Source organism: Equus quagga, chromosome 17 (genome assembly GCF_021613505.1).
Source record: "Equus quagga isolate Etosha38 chromosome 17, UCLA_HA_Equagga_1.0, whole genome shotgun sequence".
Taxonomy (NCBI): Eukaryota; Metazoa; Chordata; class Mammalia; order Perissodactyla; family Equidae; genus Equus; species Equus quagga.
In genome coordinates this window covers 54,727,176-54,750,102 of record NC_060283.1, presented here as the reverse complement: position 1 = coordinate 54,750,102, position 22,927 = coordinate 54,727,176, and the positions used below count along the sequence as shown (strand labels likewise).

Below are 22,927 nucleotides of genomic sequence, written 5' to 3'. Positions count from 1 at the left end.
ATAAGTGCTGTGTGTCTGTGTGTCTGTGTGTGGGTCTGTATGTGTGTGTAGTGTTATGTGTGTGAATTACCCAATTGAATGACTACGTTAATTGCGTATGTGTGTCAAATTACAATTGTTGAAAGATTGGATGGAAAAGATACTGTCATCTTTTAATTAAATCTTATATTTCCCAATTTAACAGGGAAAGTGACAAGAAAAATTATAAAAATTATAATTTTATAAAACATTTTTTTAAATTATAATTTTATAAAAATTATTAAAAACTATAAAACTCTAAGCTCTACTCAGGCTTTTCATTGTCTGGCCACATTGACCATTGAGACACACCACCCTCCCCCTCCCCAACACCTTTTATCTTCACCCTCAGCTCCTGCTCGTTCCAAGGTCACTGTGCTAAAATAAACTAAAAATGTACATCAAAATTAAATTTAAAAAGCTCTGAATAAAGGCTTTCCATCTGATTTATATGTGAATTTGTTCCTGACTTTCCTCTTGTTTATCTAATGGATTTGAACTCAATCAGAGTGAATTTCAGATCCCAGCTACCACTTACCCAGTATGTGAATTAGCTATAACCTTCAATATTCTCATATACGAAATGACAGTATCACCATGTACCTCATAAATTCATCAAGGTGATCTTGTGGGATGCTGGGCATTTTTTATTCTTATATATATATTCTTGAGCTTTGTTCTGGGATGCTGTTAAGTTACTTAGAAACCATTTGGCTCTTTCAGGTCTGCTTTTAAGATTTATTAGGTAGGACTAGAGCTAAATATCTCCCCAGTACTGAAGCAAAACCCTTCTTTGTGCTCTAATATACCCAGTACCCCGGAATCTTGAAACTTTTCAGTCAGGCTTCTGGGGCAGGCACTATCCCCAGCCTTGTGTGAATGCCTTTTCCTGTTCCCTCTAATCATCTCAGGTGGTTCTTTCCAGGCCTCCTCATAGTTTCCTCATGCACATGTGCCAGTCAGCACTCAGCCTAACACTGGAGAGGGTTGCTCTGCAGACCTCCAGGGTTCTCTCTGAGTGACTCTCTGCCCCTGTACTCTGCCTTGCAAACTCAAGCTGCCTTTCTTTCCCTGGCCTCTCAGCTCCGTCTTCTCAGACTTGGGAGTCAGCCACGCTCTGTCTGGGTTCCCTCTCTCCGTGCAGTAGGCTAGAAACTGTCTAGGCAGGTAAGTATGTCACAGCAGTCTTCTGTGGCTCCCTCATTAGTTCCCTGACTCTCAGTGATTATCATCCTTTGTTGCCTGATGTACAGTGTCTTACAAACCATTGTTTCCTATATCTTGTCTATTTTTGGGGGGTGTTTTAAGCAGGAGAGGAAACCTAGTCCCTGGCACTCCATTGTGACTGGCACTGGGAGCTTTTTCTATCATTTTCTTTTAATTGTCAACAGATTTAACCAGAAGATATGTGATTATAATGATAATGCCATTCTTTTTAAAATTTATAGTTAGCCCTTCCTCCTATAAAGATAAAGGTTGACAGTGTGTTTGCAGGAGATCTGAATTATAGTCCTACTTGATCCACAGATTTCATGTGAAGGCTTAGACAAGTCCCTTAATTTCTCAAGCCTTCTCTTTTCTAATCTGTGGGAGACATTGATCTACACAAGCTTTACATTGCCTTTCAGAAATGTATTGATAATCACTAATATTTTCTTTAGAAACTGAGAAAAGCTATTGAATTTGAGAATGAATTTATTTTCAACATCCAGTCTTTCTGAAATCTGAAAGATTCTTTGTGACTCAGTACTCACCAGTAAACCCGACAGCAAAACTGAAATTCTTCCTCTGACGTGCATGGCAATGCGACACTGAAATGACTTAACACCATTCTCTCTTCAGATATTGAGCATTACGCTTTAGTTTTTGCTTCGTATCTCTTTGGTTTATTCCTTCATATTCTGGAGACTCCATCTCCCTACTTTAACATTACAGTGTGTTACTATGTAAATATATCATGAAACCCTGCTGCAAGGTGACAAGCCACATCAGAAGAAAACACCAAGGGCCTACAAGACAAAGATCTCATACACGAATATCCAAAATAATGCCAATAATGACACTGAACATGAAATAAACTCACACGACAGTCAGAAATTTTATCTTTAGTGCTTCCAGAAGAGGCTCGCTGCCACAGGCAGAAGGCATTAATTTCATATGCCGTGTTAGGAATTTCCATTTCTCCTTGAATAAAACGTTAGTTTCAAAAATTGTCCTTAGAGTAGAAAGACTCTCAGTGATTTATTAAACTTTCTTCTCTCCTTTACCTTCAGAAATCCACTAATTTTGCACTGCATTTGGCAGGCAGAAAGCTGGGCCAATGTGCTGTCAATTCTACCAGAAGTGTGCTTTTGGTTTATTTAGCGTTTGCAAAATGAAAAACAATAGACTGCATTTTGTGGGCGATTCAAACAAGCATTTAGTCCTTTTCATTTATGAGCTAGAATATAATTAAAGAATCAAAATCCATACACAAAGTAGATAAGTATCTATCAATGTCAGGCAACAAATTGTAAGCACCAAATGTGGTTAATTAAGAATCAATGAGACTATCTGGTATAATTCTTGAGAGAGTTCAGTCACAACCATTGGGAAAAGTTTTGCTCTGACTATTCAGCTATGGAAATAATGATTCATTAATTCATTTATTTAGATATTTACTAAGTGTATAATATAAGCCCCAAACTGAGTGCAAATAGTCTCGAGCAGTACTGTCCAATAGAACTTTCTGTAGTGATGGAAATGTTCTTTACCTAAAGTGTCCAATGTGATAGTGGCTAGCTGCATGAGGAAATTTCATTGTTAACTAATTAAAATTAAATAAAATTAAAAACTCACTTCCTCAGTTGTAATACATTTCAAGTACTCATAGCCACATGTATTGGATAATATAGGTTTAGAAGGAAAAGACAGATACGTATACAAAAAAATTACAATTTGTTGTAAGTTTTATGACATAGTTCTGGGGGAGCAAGAAAAGCAATGCCTTATATTCCCTGGAATACGTTAGAAGTTGTGTTTGAAACAAGTTTTAAGTATATTTAATATTTGCCAGAAAAAGAAATAGCAAATGAGCATCCTAATCGGTGGAAATAGCAAGAAGAAGAGCATGAGGGCATGGTGTATTTGAGGAATAGAAAGAAGAGTAAGGAGTGGGGAAGTTGTGGGAGATGATGGACAGGAAGGAGGGGCTCAAATTTGCATTTTACAAAAAAATTCCTCTGCCATTAGTTTGTCAATCATGGCATCATCGGTATTATGGACTTGGTAATTTCATGTTGGGCGTGGGGTTGGGAGCTGTCCTGTGCATTCTAAGATGTTTATCAGCGTTCCTGGCTTCTACCAACTGAATGCCAGTGTAGGTGGCCCAGTTGTGACAATCAAAGATGATACTAGATGTTGTCAAATGTCTCCTGGGAGACAAAGTTGCCCCAGTTAAGAACCGCCATTGTGAAAATGACCTGCCATGACATGGGATTGAAAGCAAGGAGTTCACTACTTGTGTCTGTGTGTGAGATGAGGAGGGCCTGAAATAAGGCACTGGGAGAGTGGAGGCGTACGACAGCTGAGCAGGATTGGAGAAGACAGAGATGGGAATAGGAGAAGAAGCTCTAAGGACTGCATGGAACGTGGAGTGTCTTACAGAAACGGAAAGTGCAGAAGAAGGATCAAGTTTTAGGAAAAGATGAATTTGGCTTCGAACATGCTGACTTGTGGTATCTGTGGAATATCCAAATGGAGATGGATGTTCTATGGGTGGTTGGAAATAAAGATGTGGAATTCAAAAGAGAGGTATGCACTGGTCATGTAAGTTTGGGTGTCATAAGCATCTAACAGTTAATAGTTGAAATCATGGGAATGTTTCTTTCTGCTCTGATCAATCTAGACTTAATGACAATGTCATTATTTCCATCTGATCTCCAAATACAGCACTATTCAGTCCATTCAATACATCGCACCAGTTCTGTTTTTGTTTTTGTTTTTTTCCTAATTTCACGTACAATCAAGGACTTTGATGTCCAGCTCCACTGGTATATTTACTTTCAGTACTTCTGCCTGGGGGTTTTTGATCTCACTCTTCTCTTTTCCTGGATTCCCTTTCTTCTATAGCACAGCTTGTCCCCACAAATCCTTTTGCCATTAACTCAAAGGTCATATTCCTAGTAAGAACTTCCTCGACCAGGCTATTTACATTTCAAAACTCTTTCTCCCAAACATTCCTTGTCAATGATTGTTTTATTCTCCATAACTCTTATTAACATTTAACATACCACATATATAGTGATTTATATAATTTATTGCATGATTCTTGCCAGAAATATGCAAGTTCCATGATGCCAGGACTTCTGCCTGTTTTTTTTCACTCCTGTATATCCACCACTTAAATCAGTGCCTAACACCTCATAGGCTCAATCAATATTTCTTGGATGAATGAAGTAATAGGTTTCCTACTGGTCAGGACAAGTTTGCCTGGGTTCAGTCAAACTCTTGCTTAGACTTATGGCACAAACTAGAAAACCACAGAAAAGTAATGTTCACTTGTTTTCCAGGGTCTCAGAGACACAATTTCACATTTGGAAGTAACTGTTTGACTTGCTGAGACTACTGGCCTTCAAATATCCTTTTTTTTTTTTTTTTTTGGTGAGGAAGATTGTCCCTGAGCTAACATCTATTGCCAATCCTCCTCTTTTATTTCCCCTTGAGGAAGATTGTCACTGAGCTAACATCTGTGCCAATCTTCCTGTATTTTGTGTGTAGGATGCTGCCATAGCATGGCTTGATGAGTGGCGTGCAGGTCTGTGCCCGGGATCTGAATCCGCAGACCCCGGGCTGATGAAGTGAAGCACACGAACTTAACCACTATGCCACTGGGCTGGCCTCTCAAACACCTTTTTAACATATCAATATTTATGTTCAAAACACGTAACTTTTTTACATCATATGTAAAATTCACATTTCTCAATATGAGCTCCACAGCCTCTTAAGGATTTTTACACATTGTTAACTGCATCATAAATTCACCACATTGCCCATCATGAAATATGTTAATCTCTGCTTTTGTGCTCTGACATCAAGCCACTTTCACTCTTGGTGATGCCCTCCCACCTTCTCTTCACTAAGATGTGTTCATGATCTTAATCTATTTAAAACGTTATCATTTCTAGAAAGCAGCATTCACTTGTTGGAACTATCCTAGCTCTGCATTCCTAAAAGGAATGTCTGATCCCACAGGCCTGGGTTAGGTGTTCAGTTTGTACCCTAAATAACCTTTTACCTACTTCTGGCATTTGACTTTGCATTGTAACTGCTTGATTATCCTTCTCTCTCCAACAATGAACTATAAGCTCCTTTTGAGCCGGTATCCGTTGTGTCGTTGTGTCTCTTGCTCCTGGCCCCAAGCCAGGGACACAGTACAGCTCCGTAAATATTTGTGCCTTTATAATCAGTGTCTTCATCTACTTCTAATTCTTCTTCTGCCTTATAAATTTAAACGCCTGCTTGCTCAGTTTGCTCTTTGCTAATACATATTTGTTGATATTCTGTCACAGTACCATTACTTCTTTCAGGATGTTCTATCTCAATAACAGAACGTGCTCTTTAAGCACTTAAGTGGTACTTCGTGGCTTCCATTCTCCAAAGCATCTAAGGCAAGGTGTGAAAACTATTTTTTTTGTTAAGAGCTTTAGAACTTGGATGCTTGAGTCAGATTGGCTGCATTTGAATCCTGGGTCTATGTTTTACTAACAAAATGACTTTGGACAAGTTGTATAACATTGTAAGTCTCGATTTTCTCACCTGATTAGTAGAATAGTATAATCTAATCATAGAGATGAAGGATTGAATGAGATAAGTATACAGCACTTTGAACAAGTGATTGTGATTACATCTTGGAGTTTTATGTACTCTAGATGATAAGGAATGATTTCGAGATGTCCAGCTCCCTGTTCCTGGGGCATGATTGGTGATACAAGCTATTAACGCCTAACAGATTGACAATGGCAGAGGGAAGAAGCATACACTGACAAAAGCAACCTTATCTACATCTTTCCAATGCTTTTATTCCCTCCTTTAGCTTTGCGCTCCTGAGCATTCCCAAATTTTGCTTTCTCTTTACATTCTAATTCCACAATTTCTTTGCCTCATTTGTACCGTTAGTGTACTAAGGAAGTAGTGTAATGAGCTAATGCTTAATGCTGTACAGGCCTGTCCTAAGAGACACACTAATGTATCAGTACCAAAAATGTTTGAAATACTAATTTTCCTTTTAATGAGCCTAAACATTTTATTATAGTTATACCTTAATACCAAGTTGCAGGTCATTACCCTCACATGTTGAAAGCAGCTGATATTTCCAGGGCTGAATGTTTCTGCCATTTGACTGACGACCCCTCTTCCTTGCCCATTTTACGCAGTAGAATTTTAGGGAGTGAAAATTAGATCACTTGACAGGTATTGTGAATGATGTTTTGATTGCACTATTCAAAAATATTTTTCAGATTCTAACAATTAATATATGCTAGTTCCATGAAATTTGAATTTTGAAAATGTGAAAAGGAGCAAATAAAATAAAAATGATTCATCCCTCCACTAGAGATAATCATTTCTGTTTTGATTTCGTTCCTACCAATCTTATTTTCAACATATGCTTTGTGTGTGTGTATCACACAGTGAACACAGTTTTGGCTGCTACTTCTTTCAATGAACTACATATGAATGTTTCTCTTGTATTATAATATTTGGAAATGCCATTATAATAGTTAAAATAATAGTTGTTATATAGTTATATGTTATAGTTTTATATATGTGTGAATATATACATGTGCATCTATCTATGTATCAAGAATTAATTTCTTGTATTCCTACTGCCCATCTTATAAATAATATTGAACATCTTTATGACAAATACTGGTCTGAGTTATTGACTATTTAATTCATCTTAATGGGGAATATATTCAATATATTTAAAAATTTATGATATTATGCTGTATTATTTTCAAGAAATAGAATGTAATATATTGGTCAAGATCTCAGGCTCTGAAGTCTATGACCTATGCTTCCATCCTCACTGTAAATTATTATACCTAGGTAATTTCAGGAAAGTCATTTGAGCTTTTAAAATGTTATTTTCCTCATCTGTAAAATGAGATTATTGTATATAATGAAATAATACTATGAATAGTATTGAACATATTTCATGGCAATAAAAACTGTTAATTTTAGCTCTTACTTTGTGTGCCCACCAGAAATGCAAGTCTATTTGTTTTTTGTTCCCTTGTCAATATCAATATCGTTATTAAAAATATCCTAATTTGATAGAAAAAAAGATAGTAGGACAGGTTTTAAGTAAAAAAGCCAAACTCAAACTAACTTAAGTAAAATTAGGATGTTCATTGGCTCACAAAAATGAACTTCAGACAGAGCAGGTGGCATCTGTCATTTAGATTTGGCTGGAGCCAAGATTCAAATGCCCCCAGACTTCCTGAATATTCTTAATCTTATTAATTTCTTCACTGTGCTGGACCTGGACATTAGAACTAAGATTACATATGTTTACGTAAATTACATGCCTCTTCTTTTAAATTTTATTTTTCCTTTTTCTACCCAAAGCCCCCCACTACATAGTTGTATATATTTTTAGTTGTGGGTCGTTCTAGTTGTAGCATGCAGGATGCTGTCCCAGCATGGTCAGATGAGCGGCACCATGTCCGTGCCCAGGATCCGAACTGGCGAAACCCTGGGCTGCCAAAGCAGTGCGTGCAAATTCAACCACTGGACCATGGGTTGGCCCCTAAATTACATGCCTTTTGACACCTTTTAATCAGAGAGGAAAGAGCTTATCTCTCCCAATATTAGTTTGAAAAATATAGGGAAGTATTATTGTTTCTATTTGAGCCAGACACCCATGGCTTAACATCTCCTCTGTCCATGGAGATAGGTTTCTATGAGGAGACCAGCTACAGTGTAGGGGATAAGAGGCAGTTCTTTAAATATCACAAAACATGGCCACTAGAGCAGCGTTGGCAGGAGAGTCAAGCTAACTTGATCTACTCCATAGATAACATTAACGTTTTAACTTGCTTAACTCAACTATATTACTGGAGTTGGTAAAAAGGTTTTCAAGCATGTTCTAGTCTTTTCTTCTGTCTACTGCTCACTTGAAGAGCAATTTTTATATTGGTTTAGTGTTTTTCCTCTTAATTTTTTATAGTTCATGATATTTATGGCAGTTTTTTCAAAGTTCATATAGTTAGTTGATTTTAAAATTTATATTGTCCTGAAAACTCCATTCTGCTGAAGAATTCACAATTAGCATCAAGTCCTTCATAGAATTTTCGTGTGGTTTCTTTAATCTCTACCATATTTTTAATTGTCCCTCTTTCACTTCACAATATTGTTTAATTCTGACTTTTTTCTTTGTCACTATTTTGTCACTTTATATTTTCTTATTTTTGACAAATCTTCAATTTGTCTGCCTGCGTATTCTTTTCAAAGACCAGCTTTTGATTTTGTTGATCTCTCTTTTTATTTAATATTTTAATAGTCTTAATTTTGTTATCTATACACATTTCCATCATATTTTAATTATTTCTTTCTACCTTTTTAATTTCCTCTCTAGTAAAGAATAACATCTTCAGGTGGGTTTTTAACATATTTATTTTATATCTTAAATAAAGCGCACATAAAATCAGGAATTTCCAGTAATGATGACTTCAGCTTCAGTCAACAGATATATGAATTCCTTCATTTGAATTAATTCTAAACTTATCATTTATGTTGCGATATTTTTCTTTCAGCTTCCAAACTTTTATTTTAAACTTTAGTGTAATTTTCAGTTTTTAATTTAATTGCACCATTGTGAAAGAATGTGAGCTTTATGACATTTCTTCTTTGACATTTCTTGAGACTTATTTTGTGGCTTATTGTGTGCATTTTTATAAATATTTCACATACATTTGATGATATTATATATTATGTATTTGACAAATATTGATTTCTGCTTTAGATCAAGCTTTTTTTGGTTTAAATTTTGCTTGCTTTGTATGATCTGTGATACATAAACATGTATTAAAATCTTGCCTCATTTTGGAAAATTGTAATTTATCTTTATAGTTATGCAAATTTTGTTTTATGTTTTCAGACTTTATTTTTAGTTACATAAAAATTTCTGACTGTTATATCTTGTTAGAATGTTCCTTCTGTTATTCTCCAGCAATTAGCTCTAGTAATGACTTTTTTCACTTAAATTTCTTTCTTTCTGACATTGATACTACTCTACTAACTTGTTATTAATTTAATATTTAGTAATTCAATTCCTTTATTTTCACTCTGAGTATTTTATTTATTTTTGTTATTACTGTTGTTTGTTTATAATGTTTGTCTTGTAAGTTGCACATAGTTATATTCTTTATTTTTTAAATCATTTTAGTTGTCTCTTACTTTTAAGCACTAAGCATATCCCATTTGTGTGTGTGTGTGTATGTGTGATTATTTATACACTGGGAGTTATTGCTGTCACAACTTACTGTGTTTTCCATTAATTTTTTTCTTACTTCTTTTTAACTTATTTTGTTGTTTTTTTAAAATTAAGAATAAGCTTAAAGTTAGACTGGGGTTAGAGTTAGGATTTGGTTTGTGCATTTTCTCTTTTATGGCCAATACCTATTCTCACCATTATATCTTCTGACAATACAACTATTAATAGTTGTGGTAAAGTATAATTATTAATAGTTTTTTTCCATAAGGTATTTAGATTTAAACTTTTTAAATCAGAATGTCTGAAAATACATTTACTCCAGAGTCATATTCAGCTAAGTAAACAAATTTAGGTTGAACGTTATTAGGTTGACATTATTGCACTTGTTCTAACATCTGTTTTTGTTATCAATATAATTGTCATTCTTTTATAGATAATCTATAATTTTTGTATTGTAGATACATTTTTTTCATCCAGAATAGTCCATACTTTTCATTACATTGTGTCTAGGTGTGATTTTATTTTTATGCATCATGCTCAATACTTGAACTGCACTATTATTATATGTCTTTTTCTGATTCTGGAAAAGTTTCAGCCATTACACCTTGAAATGCTGCTTTTCTGCCTGTCTATCTGTTCTTTTCTTTTGTAATACTTATTAGACACATATTGGAATAATCAGCTCCATACATCCCCATGTCTCTTAACGGTCTGCATGCTTTCATTCTTTTATCTCTACATCTGTAGTTTAGCTGGAATTTACCAGTGCAATCTTCCAATTCACTAACTCTCTTTTCAACTTTGTCTAGTCTAAAATACATCCTATCTACTGAGCCTTTTTTCTTTAATGTCTAACATTTCAGTTCTCTTGGTTTTTCTCAAATGACTTTGGACTGTTTTTGTTTTATTTCTTTTTTATAAACGAGTATTAGCTCTTCATTAAAATCTTGAGACATACTTATTTTAAAATCCTTTTCAGTCTTTCTGTAATTTTAATGTGCACAGATTAATTTCATCATCCAATTATTGACTATCTTTATTATCTTTAGATCTCCCTATATGTTATGGAAGAATTTTTGTAGCTTCTTTTGTGTAGAGTATGAGGAATGGTTCTCTCTTTTCTCTTCCTTAGTCTATCTTGTTCTCTATTTGTGCTTACTTCTCCATAGCTTTCAGTATTGTTGCTATTTCCTTTGTCCCAGGTCTCCCAGGTCAATAGCCCCAGTGTATCTCAGGATTAGTCCTATATTTATGATTCAGGAATCCTGCCTTCTGGTACTGAAAACCACAGATCCAGACACTGAAGTCTGTTACTTGTTTCAAGTCCAGGCTATGAGACCATGTATAAACTTCAGATTCCTTAAAAATAGAACTTCATATAAATTGCAACTTCTAACAGCATTAGCCAGCAACTTTTGTCAGTTTAATATTTTCAGGAAAACTTACACTATCCATGGTTTTAACAATAGGTTGACTTTTATATCCCATCTGACACAAAGTGCTTTTAGTGTCTGCTACCCTACAGAACCTGAGTAACTAGAACCTGCTTCTAAACCTGGAGCTGAGGTCTGAGGTCTGCAGTTTCATCCCTATTCTGTACTTTGTGTTTGTGTTTTTGTTTGTTCTTTTTTCTATAACAAGTATTCTTCCTATTGTTCTTTCATAAAATTCTTGGAGACCGTATACTTTTAAAAATAATTTTTTAACCCAACTTTGACTTTGAGACTTAGTGGTTAACACAGATCCTGGAGCCAAATACATTCAAATCCTGGCTCTTCCTCATTTAACTGCATGGGTCCTGGGAAAGTTATTTAAGTTTCCTGTCATTCAATTTCCTCATCCATAAAATGGAAGTGATAAATGTAACCTATTCCACAGTATTTTTGTTTAATTTTGTTATTTAGGATTACTTGATATTTGTACATATATATATATATATACACACAAATGCTTGGAACCCTGAGTGGCATATAGTAATTACCCAGGTAGTGTTAACTGCTATTATTTTTTCATTGTCTCATTTTGTAACTCTAGACTATCTCGACCAGAAGTCCATCAATAAATTATTTAATTCCTCTAAAATTTATTTAGTTTCATATTGTGAGATAAGATTAATTTTTGACTCAGCATGTAATGGTGAGAATCAACTGTGATATTATTTATGGGTATACTATAAGATAAACTATAAGGTATTATGATTCTCCTGTATTTATTTTTAAAGTGTCATGAAATAAAAAGTAATATATTTGGCAATTAAGTCTGAATAATATATAACTGTTTTTTTTTTAATAATTTAGTTGCTTCCAGTTATTTTTTACATATAAAATATTAAAGGATTTTCCAAACAAGTTACTCATTATTACTCATTATAAAAAATATATGCAGAGCCTAATCTGCTTGGGTATTATCAGAGCCTAACTGACCTGGGAGAAGGGAAATACACAACTACAGCTGCCTCAAGCTTCCATGTGGGAGAAGGGAAATAGCCAACTCCCTAAGTTGTACTACTTAGTACTTAAGTTACCGCTCTAGCCAACCTGTTACACCTAGGAAGGTAGAAAATACTGAGAAACATTTGTAAAGTGCATGGTCCAGATGCTCACTCACTAAAAGACTAAGACCTACTTATAAAACTTTAGAACACTTCCTCCATCACACACTTCACAGCCATATTACTAAAGGCCTATTTACTGCAGTTCCTTTTACCCAGTACATCATATCCAGCTATCAAGAAAAAATTACAAGATGTACCAAAAGGCAAAGAACACAATTTGAAGTGACAGAGCAAGAGTCGGAACCAGACATGGCAGGAATGTTGGAATTATCAGACTGGGAAATTAAAACAACTGTGATTAATATGCTAAGGGCTGTAATGGATAAAGTAGACAGCATGAAAAAAATGGATGGGCAATGTTAACAGAGAGATGAATATTTTAGATAGAAGCAAAAAGAAATACTAGAGATAAAAGCAATGTAACAGAGATGAAGAATGCTTTTGATGGGCTTATTAGTAGACTGGATACAGCTGAGGAAAGAATCTCTGAGATGGAGGACGTATTGATAAAATCTTCAGAAAGCAAAACAGAGAACAAAGACTGAAAAAAAGGAACAAAATATCTAAGGACTTTGAGACAACTATAAAAAGTGAAACACACATGTGATGGGAAGAAAGATAAGGAAGAGAGAAAGGAACAGAAGAAATACCTGAAACTATAATGAGTGAGAATTTCCTCAATTTAATGTCACACACCAAACCACAGGAAACACAGAAAATACCAAGCAGGATAAATTGCCAAAAAAAAACAAGAGAGAAATCGACTTATGCATATCATTTTCAAACTACAGAATATCAAAGATAAAGAAAAAAAATCCTGAAAGAAGACAGAGGAAAAATACCCCACAAATATGGAGGAACAAAGAATTACATCTGACATCTCCTCAGAAACCATGAAAGCAAGAAGAAAGTGGAGTAAAATATTTATAGTTTTGAGAGGAAAAAAAACGCCAAACTCAAAGTCTGTTCGCTGTACAATTATCCTCAAAAGTAAAAGAGAAATAGACTTTCTCAGATAAAAAAAAATTGAGGGAATTTGTTTCCAGCAGATCTGCCTTGAAAGCAAATTTGATAACCTAGATGAGATGGCCCCATTCCTTGAAAGACATAATTTGCCAAAACTCACACAAGAAATAGAAATCTAAGTAGGTCTCTACCTATTAAAGAAATTGAATCAATAATTAATACCCTTCTAAAACAAAAAGCACCAGGCCCAGAAGGGTTCACTGGTGAATTCTAAAAACCACAGACAGAACCATAGGAAGAAATTATACCAGTTCTCTACAATCTCTTTCAGAGAATAGAAACAATGTCTTAACTCATTCTATGAAGTCAGCATTACCCTATCACCAAAACCCAACAAAGACATTACAAGAAAAGAAAACTACAGACCAATATCTCTCTTCATGTAGATGCAAAAATTCTCAACAAGATTTTAGTAAATTGAATCCAATAATGTATAAAAAGAAGTATACATTACGACGAAAAAGAAGGATACACCATGACCCAGGTGTGCAAGGCTGGTTCAACATTCAAAAATCAAATAATGTGATCTGTCATATTGATAGGCTAAAGAAGAAAAATCACATGATCATATCTATAGATGCAGAAAATAACACCCATGCATGATAAAAATTCTCAGTAGATTAGCAATATAGAGGAAATTACTCAACTTGATAAAGAATATTTAAAAAGAAACCTACAGCTAATGCCATTCTTAATGGTGAGAAACTGGAAGCTTTCCCACTAAGATCAGGTACAAGGTAAGCATGCTCCCTCTCACCACTCCTTTATAACACCGTACTGGAATTTTTAGATAACGCAATAAGACAAGAAAAGGAAATAAGGTTATACAGATTAAGAAGGAAAAAATAAAACTATCTTTGTTCACAGATAATATGACTGTCTAAGAACTGATGAAAAAAAAAACTCCTGGAACTAATAAATGATTATAGCAAGGTTGCAAGATACAAGGTTAATACAAAAGTCAATTACTTTCCTATACAGCAGAAGGAAAAAGTGAAATTTGAAATTTAAAATTAATACCATTTACATTTGCACCCCTAAAAATGAAATACTTAGGTATGTCTAACAAAATATGTACAACATCTATATGAGGAAAACTATAAAACTATTATAAATGAAATCAAAGAAAAACTAAATTAATGGAGAGAGACTCCATGTTCATGGATAGAAAGACTCAATATTGTAAAGCTGTCAGTTCTTCTCAAATTGATCTACAGGTTCAATACAATCCCAATCAAAATCCAGGCCAGGTATTTTGTGGATATCAATAAACTGATTCTAAAGTTTATATGGAGCGGCAAAAGTCCCAGAATAGCCAATACAATATTGAAGAAGAACAAAGTCAGTGTTTGAGGACTGACACTACCTGACTTCAATACTTACTATTTTGTTGTTGGTGCTGTTGAGTAGATTCCAACTCCTAGTGACCCTGTGTACAGCAGAGTGGAACCCTCAGCAATCTTTTTGCACCATCCTCTCACCTTCTGGTGCAATATCAGGCAACACTTCACTGCCATTCACAGAGTTTTCATGGCCATTTTTTCAGAAGTGTATGACAAGTTCTTTCTTCCTAGTCTGTCATAGTCTGGAAGCTCTGCTGAAACCTGTCCACCATAGGTGACTTTGCTGGTATTTGAAATACCCCTGTCACAGCTTTCAGCATCACAGCAATACACAGCCACCAGAGTGTGACAGCTGACAGATGGTGGTGCGGTTCCATGACCAGGAAATAAACCTGGGCCATGGTGGTGAGAGTGCTGAATTTCAACCACTAGACCACCAAGGCTGGTCAGTACTTACTATAAAGCTACAGTAATCAAGACAGTGTGTTGGTGAAAGAATAGACAAATAGATCAATGGAACAGAATAGAGAGCCCAGAAATAGACCCTCACAAATACATGATTTTTGGCAATGGAGCAAAGGCAAAACAATGGAGCAAAGACAGTCTTTCGAAAAAATGGTGCTGGAACAACTGGACATCCACATGCGAAAAAGTTAATCTAGAGAAAGACATTATACTCTTCACAAAAATTAACTCAAAATGGATCACAGGCTTAACTGTAGGAGTAGAAAACTCCTATAAGATAACATAGGAGAAAACCGAGATGACCTAGTGTATGGCAAAGACTTTTTACATGTGACACCAAAGACACAATCCATGAAAGAATTAATTGATGAGCTAAATTTCATTAAAATTAAAACTTTCTACTCTAGGAATACAGTGTCAGGAGAATGAGAAAATGAGCCACAGCCTAGGAGAAAATATTTGCAAAACGCACATTAGATAGAGGACTGTTATACAAAATATGCAAAAACCTAAAAACTCAGCAATAAGAAAACAAACAACTCAATTAAAAAATGAGTCAAAAGACCCCTCACAGAGGAAGACATACAGATGGCAAATCACCATATGAAAAGATGCTCCACATGTCATGTCATGAGGGAAATGAAAATTAAAACAACAATGAGGTACCACTACGTAGCAATTCCAAAGTCCAAAATCTGGAACACTGACAACAACAAACGCTGGTGCGGGTGTGGAGCAACAGGAACTTTCAATCTATGCTGGAGGGAATGCCAAATGGTACAGTCACTTTGCATGATATTTTGGCAGTTTCTTACAAAACTAAACATGCTCTTACCATACCATCTAACAATCATGTTCCTTGGTATTTACCCAAAGGAATTAAAAACTTATGTCTGCACAAAAACCTGCACACAAATGTTTATGGCAGCTTTATTCATAATTGCCAAATCTTGGAAGCAACTAAGATGTCCTTCAGTAGATGAATAGATGAGTAAACTGTGGAACATCCAGACAATGGAATCTTATTCAGCTCTAAAAAGAAATGAGCTATTAAATCATGAAAAGACATGGAGGAAACTTAAATGCATATTACTAAATGAAAGAAGCCAATCTGAAAATACTACATACGTATGATTCAAACTATATGGCATTCTGGAAAAAGCAAAATTATCGAGACAGTAAAAACATCGGTGATTGCCAAGGGTTGGGTTGGGGGGTTGGGGAATGGATGAGCACAGAGGACGTTTGGGGCAGTGAAAATACTCTATCTTATACCACAGTAATGGATACATGACACTGTATATTTATCTAAACCCATAGAATGTACAACACCAAGAATGAACCATAATGTAAACTATGGACTTCAGGTGATTATGATGTGTCAATGTAGGTTCCTCAATCATAATAAATGTACCACTGTGGTGGGGGAAGTTGTAAATGAGGGGGACTGTGTATGGGCGTGCAGGGCAGGAGGTAAGTGGGAAATCTCTGTATCTTCCCCTCAATTTTGCTGTGAATCTAAAATTGCCCTTAAAAAAGTCCCAAAACAAAATACAGGGCAGGTTTTTATAAACATATCTCCCCATTCAATCATTCTACATATGTATTATATACTTTTAATCAGCATAACCACAGTTTAGCATAAATTTTTCCATGTTTTACATTGTTTCTGTAACTGTTAGTTTTATGGCTTCATAATAATTCATTTAGGATATTTATTCATTCATACTGTAATTATCTATTGAAGGTTTACTATGTGCTATTCAAGGTCACAGGAATGCACTGGTAAGCCAAAGCACCTGCATTTACAGAGTTTACAACATTCTCGTGTGTGCATAGTTGATATATAATCATTCATTTAACTTTTTATTATGCTGTATAATTCTTTAAGAGAACATTGTATATATCCTGTTATTCAGGCTTGAAGATCCTTTGCAGGAAGAAGTAACGTCATGGACCAAAAAATATTTTGCTTACTTAGATGTTGTTCTGTAAATTGACTTTCCAAAAGAAGATGGGAAAATAAAGGTATACATATATATTGCCTAGTGAGTTGAACCAAGAAACTGCTTAGCTGATTCATCAGGATGAAGGGCCAGGGTACAATCACGTTGGACCTGTTTTTCATTATAAATTAAGGCCCTCTGTATTTCTTCCTGACATGCAATATAAAGACATAAGGACTCTCGTATAAAATATTTTATTACTATATGACATTTTTTACCCTGCCAGAAATATTGCCTCTTAACCCTAAACTTATAGTAATGTCCAAGCTTGTAAAATCTGTTTTTGAAAATTAAATAAAGCCATAAAATATGTTTATATTAAAGAATACTATTGGCTTATGAAAATAGCATTTTACTTGTTCATTTAAATTATAAATGACCTCCTTAGCATCCTAATTTTCTCCTTTCCTTATTACAATATGTCAGTATGCTTGGAAGCTCTGTGCAGAGAGGTGGTTCGGTCCGCTTGTCTCCCTGTGCTGTTGGTATCAAGCTGGCATGAAAGGTGCCTCTGGGAGTTTTCTGGATCCACAATGGCACAAGGTTTATTTCTTCCATATTAGATTATTACAAATCTCACCTGTTTCCATTTTTTATTTTAAATAGTTCTACTTTAATCTTGATTAAAACTTTTTTCTAATTTTATAATAAATTTCAAAAGTAGCAATTTCAGTTTCAAAAGTATAACACTTCTGTGAGTCTTGATACGTACTGCTACATATTTCTCCAGTATATTCCTAGCAGCCTAGGTGAAGCCAGTTTGATTTTATGTTGCGGTCCTCTAACTTGTAATTACCTTCATCTATACTGTTTTCTCACTACAGGATCTTTAAACTGGGAGTAGGAAGGATTAACAGAGGCAGTCAGGAGTCACCACTATTCGCTTTCAACTCCACTGTACCCTTTCTCCACTTGGCTAAATACCACTTACTTTTACTATTTGCCTCTGTGATCACAAAAACATTTCTTTCTGAGCTGCAGTTCATTTAACAGTTCTATATTTGGAAAAAAATCCTTTTAAATCACATGCTGTAGACATTGATTGCTCTCTATTCCCCTTATATTCATTTGTTCAATGATTTATTCAACATCAAATGTCAAAAATGTTGCGGGAGCTATGCCAAGTGCTAAGGATTCAGTGTCTCAAAAAACAGTCACTTATGTGAATTTGAACTTCTGTGACAGTTTTCTACACAACTACATTCCCCTCCTTGGTATCAGCACTGGTACCAATGGACATAACCAGAATTACATTTTAGAGAGATTCCCCAAACTCTTGAGTGTTTACTTATTTTTAAGATTGCCACATAACTCCGTCTCTCTCTAAAAAACATTTTCTTTGAAATCTATCTTTCTTAGTTTAAGTGCCTAACTATACCTACTCTCTGTTTTCTTACTGACATAAGTACTAGATAAAAATATTTGCTTTTTCCCACAGGTTGTCAGCTAATCCCTTTCCCACACCTCTCCATTCTCACATCCCTCAAAACTCAGACTCTGCAGTTTGGATTAAGAGAAGTTTAGTATCTTCTTCTTCCGTGGAAAGAGACTGGCAGACGGCCGTCCAGTTCACCTGAGATGGGAGGAGAGATACAGGGGCTTGAGGACATTCAAAGTTTTTGATTCTGGATTCTCTGCACCTTTTATCTCTTCCCTTTAACACAGTTACTCAGAAACACCAGTGTTAGAACTAACATTTACCTTAAGACTGCTGTGGGAGAACTTGGGCTGAAGTAAAACTTCTCGGTAAGCTCCAGTGAGGCATGCATCTTCTACTGGTGTAACAAATATTTTTTGAGCTCCAGGCACTCCTGTAGACACTGCGTTCTGCCTTGCTGGATAACTGGAAGTGTAGCTACATCATTCTTCCACTACTAACTATCTTTCAGTTATCAGATGTGAACACAAACTTATTTCTACCACTTAATAAGTTATTATATTTGTTTTACCATAATGCAGACTTTGTCATGGCTTCTAAGTTTCTTAGGAGATAGAAAAATCTGGCTAAACGATGTTAGGTATTTAAAATTATTTAAAATAGTATATACTATTTATTAATAAATAATTTAGCACAATTCTTGGCTCATTAAAAGCATTGAGTAAGTATTGACTATTATTTTAATCTTATCAAACTGTTATACCTTGGTCATTTGATAGCTGTAAAAGTTAAATGTAGAACTATTTAAATATTCATTTTCACCTCCCCAAAATGATGAAAGTATTTTATCTTTTTAGAGTATTTCCTCAAATTTTATTCAGTGGTAAAAAGCATGCTTTAAAGTTGTCTTTAGTTCATAGAATCCAGACAAGAATAGTACATCAGGTCCATTATCCTCCTTTGATGAGAAGTGCATCCAAATTAAATTGTGATTAAAATTTATCTATTCTTTTCTCAAAATTGAAAAAGATCCCATTTTGTGACTTCTGAAAGATGTTTGAAAGCCTTATATCTGGAGAGAATTCTTTCTAATTTCTAACTTTAATATCCCTCCTAATCCTGAGAATTATTCTTTTCTCAAAATTAAATTCACTAATTCTTCACAATTCTTACATGTTTACGTATTTGAAAGCATTCCAGGTTCTTCATGTTCCTTTTAAGTAATAAAAAAGATTAAACATCCTGTTTATTAGATTGGGGGTAAAGGGGTTGTATTGCGCTGCCAGTGACAACAGTCACTGAATTTTAGAACTAATGGCATTTGTTGCATTATTGGTGTATTTAGGGAAAAACACAGTCCACTTGGAATGTAATGCAAGATGCACATTTTTTTATAGAAAGGATATAAATCAAGGGGTAAATGAGAAAAAATTGTGTGAGCCAGTTCAAAATGAGAAGAAGGAAAATTGTACAATAATCAAGTTATCTTCAACATTTTAGAATTTTTAGGAAGAAATGGGAGGATGATCTTTGACTTGGCAGTAAAAGGAATTAAGCTGAGCTGAAAGGGAAACTGTATATCTAATTGGAGACACTATAATGACTTATCATAAACATTATATATGGGCCTGATGTGGCCAATACTCATATTCAATTGGTAAGCAGACACAGAAATTAAATGACAGAATGATGGGAATGAGTATAGATTACGTGTTGCTGGACAGTAGAAATCCCTTTTACTCACACTGTCTCCTGGTCTCTGGAGTGAAGTGGATGCTCAATAAACGTCTCCTGAGAGTCCAGCAGGAGAAGTGTAGACAGACCGTGAGCTCTGAACTGATGCTCCCAGGCTGCTACTGCCACACTGGGAAAACATGCGCCCTGTTCCCATATCACTGGAATCCATCCACTCTTCCTTTTGTTTTCCAACCCCTTTACCCAACTACCTGCTTCCTTATCCCCTACATGTTACCAAAATAGCCCCCATTATTTCTAATAATTTTGTCTAACAGAACACAAGAGGCATCGCTTCCTTGACATCAATTTCACCTGGCCCCGGGCATTCTACTGCTACGACAAAATCTCTTCTTTCCGTGTGTCCATTTGTTTTCCTACCTCTGTTTTTATTTTCACTCTATCTGAGGTATAAATTATCAATACTAACTCATTACAGGCATACAAAGTGAGGTGCACTTTCAGTGCAATATTTTCATGTGTATAGATAGTTTTTATGTGTAGATCACATATCTCATATGTATGATATGTGACATGTATATACAGACAAATTACATGGGGGTGTATATTTTTATTACATCTTCTCATATGATTAAAAGAATCAAAATGATTACCTGAAAAATCATCTTTCAAAATTTACTATAGGATTTTATATATTTAAATTATCATTTTATAACAATTTTGTGTCCAAGACAATAGTATAATGAATACTTTTTATTTTAAAGGAGTGGAATCCTGTGGATTTAAGAAAATTGTAACATAAATCTTTTTTGTCTGTGAGTTACCATATATATTCGTATATATGCAATATATGTATGTACATACATCTCTGTTTTTTTTAATACTTTAAAGGGTCACATAATAGCATCCTGCGATGCCTGCGGAGTTACAAAACTGTGGGACTTCCGGAAGCTCTTACCGATTGTGTCCATTGATGTAGGTCCGAGTCCTGGCAATGAGGTGAACTTTGATCCATCAGGTAGGATCTTTTTGTTTAATGTTTCTGACCAAGCTAACAACTTTACATTTGTTCTGAAACTATTTTCTGTTTCTACTTTAGTTTCTTGGTGTTTCCTCCTATGTAAATTTCTGTTCTTAATATTGCATCAGAATATATTACATTGTTATATTTTCTCATATTTTATATCATATCTCGGAAGCATTATATTTATCATATATGTAAAGGAAGGAATAATAGAGGAAGTAAGTGTGTGTTAACATAGGTAACACAAGTTGCTGGCTGTGGTGTGCAAAATTTAGAGTTTGTGTCCCTTAGAATCACCATCCAAGGTAAGTAAACTGGATTTTTTGAAGGCAAAATGATTGAGAGTAGAGTAGAACAAAATTTTAGCAAAAATGAAATTGAAACATTTTGATGAAATATTTTAGTCATAATAATTTAATAAATTACCTCATGTTCTCTAGGTTTTGCAATTAATTTGAAATATATATTCATCTTATTGTTGCAATTACATGATCTTCATTCTGTAATGATATTATTTGATTGTGATTAGCATTTTTTTGCAATAATATAAACATTATCAATCAGATAAGATCTTCATTCTGTAATGATATTATTTGATTGTGATTAGCATTTTTTTGCAATAATATAAACATTATCAATCAGATAAAATATTTTATCTTTGCTGATCATGTTTAACACACACAATTCCAACTGTCCATTTAAAATGTTAAAATTATAGTTACATCTGTATCTTTAATGATAGCCTTTGCTAAATAAAGAATATATATCTCTTATTGGATAACATAACTTTCCTTTGCTAGTGTGATAAAGGTTTTAAACTTTTTTAAGTTTTGAGAATTTTTAAAATTTTTGAGATTTATTTGTGGTAGATGAAAGCTGTAGAGATGACAATTGTGAATAAAGAAATAAAAATGGAATATATATATAAAGAAAATGATAACAGTTCATTTTAAAATACTTGATATTAATTCTGTAGCGCAGAAGGAATGAATATACCAGAGCTATAAGATTATTGTGTGTTTTGTGGGACTGGTTTCATGATATTGCCATCACACATCTGAAATGTAGAATACAGCAAGTTCATCTAATTAACAATCTTTAAGTTGTGTTCCCATTACAGACTGGTATATGAATCACACTAATAGCGATGGCTTCTTTAAAAATGTTTTCAATAATGTTCTTGGTATTAAAACATGTATGGTCTGTCAGAATTCAAAAAGAAAGACTGAAACAAACAAACAAACAAAAAAACACTGTACAGAATAAAAGATCCCAATTATGAGAATTTTTCATTTTACAATGTGAAAGCCTATTAATATTTCAATTTATACTTTCTGATATACAGAATCTGCATTGACATCATAGTTCTAAAGGAGCTTTAACTTGGTTTTCATGAGCATTTTCACATCCTAAAGTCCCTTTTTATTATCTTGAGCTAGCATCCAAATATTCATCTCCGTGAACTTTGAACTCTGAAATTTCAAAATTTTGGCTGTACTTTCTAATAACAGAAGTTAAAGGGTGTCTTGAAATGCTGTACAACTACTAATATATATTATACTGTCCCTATTAAATATGTTGCCACTTGCCTTTTACTGCCTGTGTCATCCAGCCCGAAAGTTCTTTTCTATGCACAGACAGGTAAACCTGATTTTAAATAAATATCAGTACCTATCTTACTGTCATACGTGTCAATATCATCTTAAAGTCCTTGGTACGACAAACTTATTTTTTTCTCTCCATGACTGCTACTGTCTGGCAATACACTAATATTAAGAGAAGCACAAGAATCATGAGTGGAACAATGAGAAACACAAGAGACAAAGAGTGTAAACTAGGGACCCTGTTAATGAAAACACTTCATCAGTTTGAGGGAATACAATTTCAACCTGACCTTCCTATCCTTTTGACCATTTCTTGAGGGAACATACTATAATTAATTT

The 22,927-nt window shown here is 34.5% G+C and overlaps 1 protein-coding gene across 1 annotated transcript in view; it reads left to right on the top strand.

Moving 5' to 3' along the window:
• SPAG16 (sperm associated antigen 16) overlaps positions 1 to 22,927 on the top strand; it is an 891,247-nt gene that overhangs the window by 632,110 nt on the left and 236,210 nt on the right. The window contains exon 15 of the mRNA XM_046644878.1: positions 20,852 to 20,978. Coding sequence (XP_046500834.1) covers positions 20,852 to 20,978 — 127 coding nt within the window. The remainder of the gene's footprint in view (positions 1 to 20,851; positions 20,979 to 22,927) is intronic.